The sequence below is a fragment of the Diplotaxodon limnothrissa genome, linkage group LG18, assembly GCF_057381915.1.
Source record: "Diplotaxodon limnothrissa isolate DT_005_m linkage group LG18, D_limnothrissa_male_GT1.1, whole genome shotgun sequence".
NCBI lineage: Eukaryota > Metazoa > Chordata > Actinopteri > Cichliformes > Cichlidae > Diplotaxodon > Diplotaxodon limnothrissa.
Window position 1 is genome coordinate 8,277,850 of NC_140613.1, and position 12,914 is coordinate 8,290,763.

Sequence of the window (12,914 nt, forward strand, 5' to 3'; positions counted from 1 at the left end):
TATTTTTAATGACAACTTTAAAATAGGAAGTTAGAATGAGGACTTAAGCAAGCTGCTTTATTTTAGTAGTCTACAATAAAGTCCTCTGTGCTTAACTGGGATATCTACTGTTCTGATCCACTGCCCTCATAATATGATACTCAAATATTCCACGTAAAAGTCAAAGCTAAGGCAAGGTCTGCTACCTGAGGTAGGCTAAATTGGATGAAATTATTAGTACTTACATCACTTTCTTTTTAAACAGTTTTAACAACTTATAGTCATTCTTTCTTTTATTTACAATCTTAGATACACCACTGATATTTAGACTGCACTTTTGCCGGACTAATCTAAAGCAAAGCTGTTTACAGTGCATAAAGCATTTAGCCTGTAACAGCGTCCTATAAAAGTCACCCAGCAGCCATCTTGCTAACCCATTCAGGCATAAATATGACACCTATTTTAAACCATTACGTGAATTAACTTTCAGTTAAATTTAAATAGTCAGTGGGACATTACATTAATGAAGCAGTCGTTCATTCTTATACAACTCTGTGCTAAAATAAGTCTTTGTTTCTTTGTTGTTTGTTTTCTCAGTGCCTAGTTTTTCTCGTATACAGTACAGTATGCATTATTCTCAAAGCTGCAATAAAAAAAAAAAAGAGAGCAAAAGGAGATCGTGATATTAGAAATTCCCTGGCAAGGCTTCTTAGCTCACGGCGATCTGCGTAACCGTGACTCTGGCCACGTAATTTGTTCGACGTCACTGGTTGCCATGGCAGCGGGAAAGCCTGGCGTCTCCAGGGAAACAGAAAGCGTCAACAATCCAAACGTGAGCTGCTAAAATTAGTATACTAGCACCAATTAAAATAATTGTTTTGTCATAGTTACTTATAGTTTAGCAGCTTTCTTCTCCTCGTTTGTGTCCGCAGCGCTTTTTATTTTGTTTATTAGTTTTTTCTGAATGGATTGTCTTGGGGTATCTTCCGCAAAGAGCCTCCGGGCTCTGTCTGCCTTGTTGTCCAGTCAGCAGGATGAAGAAGAGGAAGATGAGTGTAAAGTAAGATCTACATGCGTTCATGTTAAAACCCTGCTAACACTAGCCTTTAGTATATTCCTCAGAAATTGTAGTCTCTTTACATTTTTCAAAAAGCAACATTTTAATCCTATGTATATAGGAAGGATAATCAATCAACACTAGCAAAATGAACCTTTAAAAATAAATTTTCAATAAAAATATAAATTTTAGGGTATTTAGAAAAATGGTGTAAAGTTTATTAGTCTGCAGGTGTGGGCAGGGAGGACCAATGGGAGAATATGGAGTAAAACGAAGTGGACAGAATATGTATCATTGTATTTCAACTACAGCAACCATTAAGCCAAGTCTCTCCCCACACTAATATTAGTTTATGTTCACAGGATGTGAAAGCATATGCACGTTTGGGTCCCGGACATATTGGCCCCCTACCCAAAAACGAAAAACAAGGTATTTTTCAATTATAAGCACTCTAAAAAAGTATTTATTCAAGCATACTGTTTCTGCATTTGTCTTTCTCTCTTTATGTGACTGTTTAATTAGTGTCAACCGCAAACACGAAGAAGAACAGCAAAGATATCTGGTATGAAGAAGAAGTGGCCGAAGGCTCACAGTATGATGATCTGACTGACCCAAGGCCACAACCTGAGTAAGACTGCAATGCAGAAAGAGACACACACCAACAGTGGATGTAAAAAAGCATCAAACATTATGAAAAGCGGATATTTAAAGGTTCAAAAGAGTCCTCATACTTTCTCAAACACTGTCTGTTTCTGAGTTTAATCTCCTTTAAATGTCTGGTAATGTGATATTTGTTGTGTTTGGTTTTAGTGTGTCTGCTTCATTTATAACCTCTGTGTGCAGGTATGAAATAATCCTGAAGCAGAGTGTAGGAACAGAGGATCTCTTCTTGGGATTAAGCAGAAAGGATCCATCCTCCATGTGTTGTGAAGCCATGCTGGTAACTTACCAAGTGTCACAAGATTTCTTAACACTTCACTCAGTGCACTTTTTTGATACTAAAATGAAATGCACAAGGTTGTGATCAAGAGCAGCAAGGCATGAATCTCCTGTTAAATGTTGGCTGGCTTCAGATAATTCTGTTGAAGACGTAGTTAGTTTTAGACTTTAGAAAGGAACAGTCTAAAAATGTTCAGGAGCACAGGTGAGACAGGTTAACGCTATAGTGACCAGGCTCTATATATGTAAAAAATATTTAAATGCTTCTAATAGTGTTTATCTTTCCTCTACTGTTCACCTGATCTCTGACAGATACTTCAAAATGTTCTCAAATTGCTAAGATTGCCTTTGTCTGTTACTTTGTGTAAATATGAAATGTTATGTATATTTAAGGGAATTGTGTGTTTTAGTATGTTTGTATCATTTTCACTCCAAAATACAGATGAACTGACTTACAATACTTCGATCAGCAACAAATTACAAAGAAGACATCATAGATCAGGGTGTTTTTTCATTGTCTTTAACTTCCAATCTTCTAAACAAAATCTAAACAAAAGTCTTGTTTATAGATTTATAAAGCTGATTTTGTTCATCTAGATTTCAGTGGGAGAAACATTTCACCGGGTTACTCCTTCAGTCTCAGCTGACAGCAGGTTTCCCCAAACTTATAAACAATACAGTTGCATAATGAGAGAAAGCACTATTGCTTTCATGATCAGAACACGCATTGTCATAACCACAGACCTTCTGGCTCTTTGTTAAGCAATGCTGCTAGTTTCAGTCATTATGCAAGCATACTGTGTGTAAGGTTGGGGAAACCTGCATTTAGCTGAGACTGACAAAGTCACTTGGATGGGTGATGTAGTGTTTCTCCTACTGAAATCCAAATGAAAAGAATCAACTTTCTGGGATTTCCTCACCTGTATTATTGAGCATGCATTAAAACATATGTAAAAAGATTTCCAATAAATAATATTTGGAGTGTGTATTTAAAATAGTTTGTGTTAAAACACTTATAAATATTGAGATTACGTGCATTCACTCTTTTAGATTGGTCATAGTAAGATGCTTGATTCTGGAATAATCACCGATATGGCACAATAATTACAGCAGCTATTTAGGTACTTTCACCTACTGGAAGGATCTCCACAGCAGATCCGCATATTTGATTTGGCACACATTTTATGCTGGATGCCCTTCATGATGCAACCATTTATCCGGCTTTGAAATCAACACTGTAGTACACTAGCTGTTTCAGGATCTCAAACTGGGATGTTTCACATGTAATGTGTGTTAACCTTTAAAAAGTGGAAGTAGAAGTAGAAGTAATATTCAAAGTAGGAAACAACTAACAATCTAAAAAACCCAGCATCACATATACTGGAAGGAGGAAAGTATTTTTAAAAACCTAATCTTGCATTACAATTGAAGAATAAAAAAGGGGAAATGTTTTTAAAATAAAAATGATACATATATATATATATTAATGTGAACAGTGTAGAATAATAACAATGCTAACTTTTCCCTCACTTGTAGGTAAAAATCAAACTACCAGACACTAAAGCAAAAGAGGTGGTACTGGATGTGAAAGAAAAGTTCCTTGATCTACGGACGCCGAAATAGTAAGAGATCCTTTGAAAATGTTTGCTTTCATTTTTAATTCCCTGAAGACTTAGAGGCAACATTTAAGGCCAGAAGCGCCCTGTTTCAGATATTTCCTTTTAATCAGAGGTGCATGCCAAGATCTGAGCTTTGATTGCTTTATCACACAACTCTTAATGTCTTTCAGTGTTAGACATATATCATCCCCCCCTCAGTGCTACTTGTTTTTTTTTTTAACCTGCCTTTCCATCTGTTTTCAGCAAACTGGGGCTCCATCTCCCCGATCCGGTCCACAAAAATGAGAGCAAGGCCCAGTTCTTCAGTGAGAGGGAGGAACTGGAGGTGACTCTACTAATGAAGCGTCCTATGGACTTCATCAATATGCAATGAAAAAGGATGATTTAGCAGCAAATAACATTATACAAACTGACACATTAAGCATTAAAACCAGAAAGGAATTGGAAAATAATCAGCAAAAACTCTGCTATGAATTTCTTCATGAATTTTGTGAGTTTAAGCTATTGCTTGTGCCATCACAGCCTCTATGACTGTTAAATTGTGGATTTCTAATAAATACTTGACTCCAAAATGGATTATTTTCATTTTTCACTTCAAATTTCTACACCCAATACCCTACAATGACAACATGAAAAAATTTACTTTAAATTTTTTTGCAAATTTGATAAAAATAAACAAAAAACATACAATATGTACAGATGTATTCAGCCTTTGCTCACCATTATGCAAGCGTACTGTGTGTAAGGTTGGGGAAACCCTTATTTTGAGGAACACTGAACATGATACCTGGAACTGTCTATTTTTAAACAATCTTTTATCTGCATAACATTTACCATTCATAGTGTATATTGCAGTACAACAACTTAATGTAGCTGTTATTACTGACTTTCATGGTGTACACATCTTAATTTGGTACACAGCTTAATTAATCTTTGAATTCGGGTCTTTTGAAGCCATTTTATACAACTTTTCACTGGACTGGAGCCTATCCCAGCAGGGCTAATATATAGTGACCGAAAAAAGATTCACGTCACAGTCCCACCTAGGAGAATTTAGAATTACCAGTCAATCTTTCCTCATTAATGTCTTTGGGCTGTGGGGAGAGTTTTGAACATGCAAACTCCATACAGGAGTACCCAGAGCTCAGTGCTGCCTGAAGATGATATACAAGAAAATTGCTCAGCCTTCATTTTAAAAAAATACTTATATATTCACACAAAACTTAATGGAGATGCTGCATTTACTGAATTACATACTAACTCTTATCATCTTTATACTTGTTCTCGTTTTGGAAACAATCAATCATACTACTACTACCAGCGCCACCACTACTATTTCTAATATTACTGCAAGTAATATTACTGCTAATAACAACTTATATAGAAAGACACATAGACAGTTTTCATCATGCAGGCTTAAACTTTAACTATTAATTGTTCATTCATTCTCCTCATTTCAAGTCAAGTGTCTGAAGGACTGTTTAATTTTTACCATGATCAAAGAAAAGTATCTAAGTAGAGTATTTTAGTAATTTTCCATTGATGACTGGAGAGAAAAACTAGCTACCTGCGTTTGTTATACTGGTGCATCGAATACTGGGGGTAAATAATTCACAAATAATTCCAATGTAACTTTCCTACATTCGCAACTCGTAGCACCCCCCGGTGAGCAGTGCCACACCCCCGAGCATCGTTACCGCAGCAGCGGTCGTAGTGGTGGTGGTGTGATCATGTGACGCCTGCATTTCCGACACAACAATACAACACCGTATCGGTCTGCAATCTCTCTCCGCTTTCTCCCCCCCTAATCCCCACGCCTCGCTCTCGGTATGGCGGACGGCGAGAGGTCCCCGTTATTATCAGATCTGGGCGATGGTGCTCTCGGCAGCGGTAACGGCGGGTTGTCCCCCGGTGCGGGACCGTACGGTGTGCCCAACAAACCACCGAGTGAGTATCCATGGTGCTCTCTCCTCCACCCTCAGTTAGCTTAGCTTTTATTAGCCTCTTCTTCTAGCTCAGCCATCACAACAAGAAGGGGTCACCCTAGTGTGATTGTGTTTGGTCAGTATGTGGTGTAAAGCTACAAAGCATTTACTGTTTGAATAAAACCGATAGTTTTAAAATAATGGAAGAAAGCACAGGAGGGAATCAACGCTGTGCTCACTGGCTAACCTAGCTTGACAGCTAGCGCTGCTTAGCACCGGCAAACCATCCGCAAAGCCTCAGTCATGCAGCTCGGTAACGTTATTATCAAATTATATTTCATTTACGGGTTTAACACAAATTAGTGCATATAATTTGGCAGTTTAAGAGAGCCGATTTTCTTCACAAGCTAGATAACTGTTTCTCTAAGCTAGCTAGCATACGAGAAACACCTGATTTGATTGGCATGTGAGAAAGCCATTATGGAGGCTGCCGAGGGATTCTGCAAAGGAGAGCGACGACCAATGATCGTTCACCTAGAAAGGGACAAATGTGCCTGAATAGATCAACTGAGAAACATGGGCTGCATGCTGCATATGACTTCTAGATGGAACTGAGCCATTTACTCACACACTGTGAGTAAATGGCTTTCACAAATACCTTTCACAAATGTCTTTCACAAATACCCAGCCTCATTTGTTAAAGCTCAGCCCGCTCAGCATTCCAGGAGTGTTTTTCTTCTAAAGCTCCTTTCTGCTGAACTCCAGACCAAATCTTATTATCTTGTTTATCATAACAGGGTATTTGTCATGGGAATTGAGGCTTTTTCCAGCTCACTGCACAACTCTTATGACTGTGTCCCTTCACTAGTCCTTACTACTGTTGTATTTTTCCCCTTGCCTTCAGGTTTCCCTCCATTCCCCAGCCCCACGCAGCCATCGGTGCTCCTAGGGGAGGACCCTCCGCCCTATTCCCCTCTCACCTCACCAGAGAGTGGCAGTGCCCCTGTTATCAGCTGCAGGGTGTGTCAGAGCCTCATCTCTGTGGAGGGCAAGATTCACCAGCACGTGGTGAAGTGTGGGGTTTGCAATGAAGCTACGGTAGGTTGGTTTCCAGAGGAATCTGTAGACCCAGGTGTAAAGCCCGTTGGCTACTTCAGGTTACATTATGTCAGCTCAAAGGAATAGAAGATACAATTTGTTGATCTGAATGATGGCTGCAGAAACAAAGATATTTGTTTTACATTTTGCGACCATAGACCTTTGTCCAGATGGAAAAAGGTGAACCCCAGTATGAATCAAACAATTTCAACATGAATTAAGTTGGCTTTTCCCCCCCCATTTTTGGTTCTGAAAATGAGGGATTGTATTTTGTTTTGTTTGTTTTATGTTTTGTTTTTTTTTTGTTTTTTTTAGCACAAATTACAACTATTCCTGTACTAGCCCAGCATCTAGCTGTTTGTAATTGAATTGTTACTATAAACTGTTTTAACACATAAAAAAGATTTAGGACAACAGAAGAACATAGAAAAGAACACGTCTTATTTAGTATAACGTGAGGTTCATTTTGTAAAATTAGAAAAACGTTTTGAGTATTATGAGTAGAGCGTAAATACCTTGTGACTTACAAGGAGCTACTGTGTGTGCAGTATCTTTAGGTACTGAGCACCTTCACACCAGAGCCTCCAGTATGTTAATGCGCAAACCAATGTGTGATGTAGGGAAGGTATGAGCAAAATTTTTGTTTTGTGGTATTTTTAAGATTATAGAGGTTCAATAGTACATCTCCGTATTATTAGAAGTTGTAGTTGTAGTATTATTAATATATTGGTGTAACTGAGCCTTTATATAGGCTTACAGTGGCCCATTCTCCTCCAGGAGTATATAAAGTATAAAACACTTAAAAAGAAAGAAAACATAATTAAAATGAAACCACACGACCAAAACGGTAAATAATCCGCTCTTAAGCTCTGTTAACAAACGTTAAATGTACAACACAGGGATATAATGCCAGTCTTCAGCAGGGTGTCTGTTCTGCTTTTCAGTTCATTTGTTATAACACAGTTGTGACAGTTCCGACCTTCACTAGTCAAACATTCCTATATCCATATCTTGTGAGATGTAAACGGTTAGCATTTAAGCCCACGTGACACCCAAAAGACTCATGCACCACTACTGCAAGGCCAAAGAGAGTTTCAGAGGGGCATGAGAGCAGTAATCCCGCTTTATTTTTTCAGCTGTTTCTAAACAAAATCAGCACATGGGTCTTTAGCATTAATGTTTCTACAGAAGAGCTGTGAAGGAATCTCCATTTAGAGTTATTATTTATGTCTCCAGGAATAACCCCTGCTAGTCTTTAGTAACATGAGATCCTAGAATCACATGACTATAGATATGTCTGGAGGCTGTTTGAGCCGTACCCTGAGTGAAAATCCAGCACAGAAACAATCAGGTTCAGAAATCAAGGCAAAATTCATATTTTAACTTTTTAAACTGAAATACTGTAAACACAGTCCTTCATCCTCCATCAGTCTTGAATATATTAACAGAGCTCCTCCCAGCTGTTAATAGACTGTTATGCTACCTGGCTGGCTAACATTACCCAGAATGCTGTTCAGCTGTATAAGTTTGTAAACTGTTAGTGTTATAAATAGTTTATGTTTCTGTCAGAAGTATGTTTATATACATTTAATATAGGTAACCTATCAATATGTTCCATGCATTTAATGTACAGACTAACACACACATGTGTATATATGTGTATGTATGTATATATGTGTATGTATATATATAGATAGATAGATAGATAGATAGATAGGGCAAGACAAAATGTAAATAATGTTGCGGTCTTTAAAATAAAGCGATATACTGCCCAGCTACAATTACAAAACATGTGTTGTGACCACATTGCCAAATTTGGTGTTGTCACCCTTTATGTTAATATAAGGTGGATGTAATCTTCCCCTTTTTTGCTCAGAGCCATCAAAAAATTTAAAAGCATTTTTTTTTCCAGAATCAACATCCTCATTACTCTGGATAATCCCCAGAGTTTGCTGTGAGGTCACTAATGGTTCCTATAATCCTTGTGAAAATACTGTAATGAAACACTTTTCAGCCTACTGTGCATAGCAATCACACACCATTAAACATTTATAAATTACATCATACTTTTTTTTTTTGTTTGTTTGTTTCCCAATCGCCACGCGTCAAGTTAGATTTGCAGGAAATCAGCTGAGTAGTCTCAGGGTTTGAAAACACAGTTGCTTTTCCAGGGCTCATCTGGTGCAAACTAGTTTGTCCTAAACTTAATTTGATTGTTTTGGGCAGGAGAGTGCAATCTCATTTGAACTCATTTCTCTCCTCGCTTCCTCTCTTCAAGTGTTAGGGTCCCATTATACCTGCTGTCCGGTGTCTGGCGAACGGCAACATATGACATTGCCGTTTTAATGATAAAATGGCAATGTCAGATTCACAAAAAAACCCCAAACACTGGAATTTCTGCTCTTGTACCAGCACTGATGTGGAGGTGTTGTCTGAGTGGCAACACCTGTTGTTCAGGTGAATAATGCAACAGGTACCTGTACTATAATGATGAGCATAAATGGATGTGACTGTTATTAAGCCACTGGTGGCATGCAAGGTGACCAATGTAGTGGGTATAGTGGTTCCTTTGGTGCCTCTCAGAGAAAGATGTCCGATACGAGGAGGGGAGGAAGGGGCAAGTCAGGCAAAAAGCATTTAAACAACGTGTGACATCCTCACTTTCAAAATGTTATTTTAGAGGGAATTCAGCTAAGTATCACATGACTCAGCTGAAATCCGCTATGCATATTTTTATGTTTTTTGTTTCAAATGTGTCATCTCAGCTGTCAAATAAGTCATTGCACCATGACAAGAATGTAAATGTTTCACTTATCTTTGTTTTATTTTTCACATACAACATTGGTGAATAACAGAAATACCAGAAAGTAACCCCTGCTATTCAAGTTGTGTGTCACAGCTGTTTAATATATTGCAAGTTAAATATACTTTGGCATGCGATATAGCTCTACATCTTCAGTTATAGCTACCTATGTCAAGCCTCCTCTTCTTTCTTCTATGTCCTGCAGTTGCATGTTAGGGATTGAGTCATCCGGGATGACACAGTGAGATTGATTTCTAGGTCAAAGGCTAAATGACTGTGGAGATGAAGGGGCAAAAATAAAAGAAATAAGAAAAATCAAATCATGATGAGACTTGCTTGCAGATTTGTACAGTTTCACATTAGCAATCCAGTAGGTGTTTATAGGATATATGTCTCTAATACTCATAAATTTAGCAAATTATTAGAAATAATTTATTGATTAGCACTTAGTTCCAGTAGAGCAGGGCCGCATCCATTTAAAAAATAAATAAATAAATAAAATTGACATTGAATTGAGTTCCACTTATTCATGTGGCCCTCCACAGCAGGCCCAGTGTCTCATAGAGCCCATTGGGATAATAATTGCCTAGACGGCCGATCAGTCTATTGCTATCAGTGTATATGTTATCCTGTATGACAAACTTTTAAACTGAATGTAAGGGGCAAAAAAAGAGGTTTGGAGTTGATCATAAGTGGTTTCATTACAGTTTGTTTAGCAGAGCGCATTGCAACACCACTGTTTATAATACATATTACCAATACTGTTGCTAAAAATAAAAACGGACAGATTATAGAGGGATTAATGATAAATAAAACGTTCACAGCTCTCTCTCTAGTTATGTACAATAACTTTTAAAAGTTTTAACTGTTATTTCAGCTGCTGTTCCCTCTGCTAATCATAACTGAACTTCAGTAGGACTGCATAGACTGGGATATCATTTTTTTAAACCACAATGTTTTTGTAATGTAGAAGAAGAAACATAGGAAAAGCTTTTTACTAGCTTCATCCTCTTCAAGTAATTTTTCCACTCTTTACTTTTGCATTTCCCTTTATTTGTGGTCCATTGCATCATATTCTCTTGACATAAAATTTTCCCTGTTGAGCATAGCATAAGTAACAAAAGCTGCCCTTGACCCATGAGGACCGCTTTGGATGAAAGGCAGGCTTTAGAGTAAATGTCTGCTCTTCATTGTTGACTTTAGTAAATAAGAAAAACTCAAAAATGTTGGACGTAGTCCCAGTATATGGAATGGTGGGACAACAATTAAAAATGCTGGAAGACACCTGGTCACCTTCTTTTGCTCACAGCAGATTTTAGTGGTGTCTTAATGACAAGTTGGAAACTGGCTTGGGAATTGCATTGCTGGAGTGTTGATTAACAGCAACCTCATCACTTAACCTTCTACATGTGTATGCGTGTGTATTATGGAGATGCACAACTAGTCGTTTAACAGTTGCCGCCCTAGCTAGTCATCAGCAGATATTTAGTTGGTTAAAATAATTATTCTTATTTTAATCGTGCACAATAGCAGTTACCTGTTGGTTTTAAAATCTTATGATACCCTCCCCCACAAGCCCACACAGATTGCCTTTTCACTCTCTTATTTAATGCATGCATGTGGCGCCTTTAATATTAACCAAACTCTGCTAGCTAATCTGATATTGTGTGTTGTGTGCTGTTATATAGCGACACCTGTCAATTAAACAGCATGATTATTGAACAATCTGACTACAAATGGCTATTAAATACACACACTTGGCTGTAAGATTCTAGGTGATTACTTTTTACAAAAATAAACAATTGGTAAATTAGTTGCCGGGAACATCTCTAAAATGTATAAACACGAAGAGTATGGCTGATGAATCTCAATCATTTTTACTTCCAGCAATCATCAGAGGCCTCAAATGACCCATAATAGTTGAGCTCTAGTTTCCAGCCTTGTTTGGAGTGAATGCTGATGGGAAAATAGAGGTGAGGTACACAATCAAACATTGTGAAAGGCTCAGCAAACAATACTAATAGCTCTAAACGAAGCTTGACATTGTTTAGAAGCCGGTCTAATTATTCTAATGTTGTAATTACACAGGTATCGCAAATAATTTGGCAATAATATAGTGAAGTTCTTCATTTGCTACCACCAGCTAAAGATTGGTCAGGTGTGCAGTAAACAGATGCTCAGCTGCAACTTTAATTACCAAGTTTAACTCGCGGGTTTGACCGTGGAAGAAGATCCCAATGATTGGGTCAATTTGACAGTCGTGCTGATGGTAACACCCTGTGTAATTTGTACAGTTATCGCTGCCAGATTCACAGGTTGATGGGGCTCCACAAGTGTGCTTCACTAGCCATGCAAATCTGTGTGCGCATGGAAGAAGAAATATGAAGTGTGTCCAGATATACCAATGGGCATAATGAGGAATTTACAGATGGAGGCGACATATGCAGATATGCAGAAATATGTCAGAGGTGTGAGGATATCCTGTTTTCCACCACCTCATGAAACATGCAAAACATTTACACTGATGTCGATCTGAGAGTGCAAACGTGCTTTATTACATACATCAGGGGTTGGCTCAAATCCAAAAGATATGCAGAGGATGATGTCAGACAGCGGTTATTTGTTTTAAGTAAATATGTGTAATTTGCGGGATGTTTATTATCCTTAATTAGACTCATGAATTAGTAAGATTTTGATGTGCAATTTTGCTCATTCCTGTTTTAATTTGACAGCAGGCGTGGGATGGCAATCAGGAACAGTAATTGCAAGCAGTATTAATTGTTATTTTACAGCCTCAGATTTGCATTTAAAAAAATGTTTATTATCGCAGTTAATGGTTACACTGTTAGACATTTTATTGTATTTTTACAGCAACTTACTGGCAACACTATTGCCAGTAAGTTACTGTAATTACTAATCTACAGTATCTTTACTGTTGTGATGTTTTACAGTTCAACCACTTTACTGTAAACATATATTACAGTATAACAGCTTTACTGTAAACGTGGTTTACAGTTAGAAAGACTTACCGTGATTAAGTTTTATAGTATCACTGTACTGCAAATGTGGTTTATGGTATAACACTGTAATTGTGTACAGTATAATTTGTTTAGACTGTAATTGTGTTTTACAGCATATAAAATAATATTAACATTCATATTCAATATAAGAACATTTACAAAAAACAATATAATTCAATAAAGTAGTCTCAGAATAGTGAATTAAACCAACATTTATTGTTGATATTTTTTTAACAAGAAAAACATTTTTCAACTGAATAAAAACAATGTCAATAACCAAAATAAATAGAAGCGTACATGAAAACTACACAGTCCTTCACCTTTCCGTGTCTGATTTTTTTAAGGAAAACAGTTTTTCATTCCACTAAAAACAGGACAAACCCACCAGCATGAACATTAAATAAACTATTACAATTGTAAAACAAAAATCATTTACAAAATGTAATAATTATCAGTGGGTCCCAGGAAATAGAA

At 37.3% G+C, this 12,914-nt stretch overlaps 2 protein-coding genes across 2 annotated transcripts in view; both read left to right on the top strand.

Annotated features, from left to right (window-relative positions):
• Positions 1 to 884: 884 nt before the first annotated feature.
• Positions 885 to 4,004, top strand: dnaaf6 (dynein axonemal assembly factor 6). The gene is made up of 6 exons (XM_085377852.1): positions 885 to 1,039; positions 1,399 to 1,465; positions 1,559 to 1,664; positions 1,880 to 1,976; positions 3,512 to 3,597; positions 3,838 to 4,004. Exons 1-6 carry the CDS (start codon positions 944 to 946, stop codon positions 3,965 to 3,967), a joined length of 582 nt encoding a protein of 193 aa, XP_085233978.1. The 5' UTR covers positions 885 to 943; the 3' UTR covers positions 3,968 to 4,004.
• Positions 4,005 to 5,353: 1,349 nt separating this feature from the next.
• pip4p1a (phosphatidylinositol-4,5-bisphosphate 4-phosphatase 1a) overlaps positions 5,354 to 12,914 on the top strand; it is a 37,524-nt gene continuing 29,963 nt past the window's right edge. Inside the window, exons 1-2 of the mRNA XM_085377691.1 lie at positions 5,354 to 5,541; positions 6,424 to 6,617. Coding sequence (XP_085233817.1) covers positions 5,424 to 5,541; positions 6,424 to 6,617 — 312 coding nt within the window. The 5' untranslated portion in view covers positions 5,354 to 5,423. The remainder of the gene's footprint in view (positions 5,542 to 6,423; positions 6,618 to 12,914) is intronic.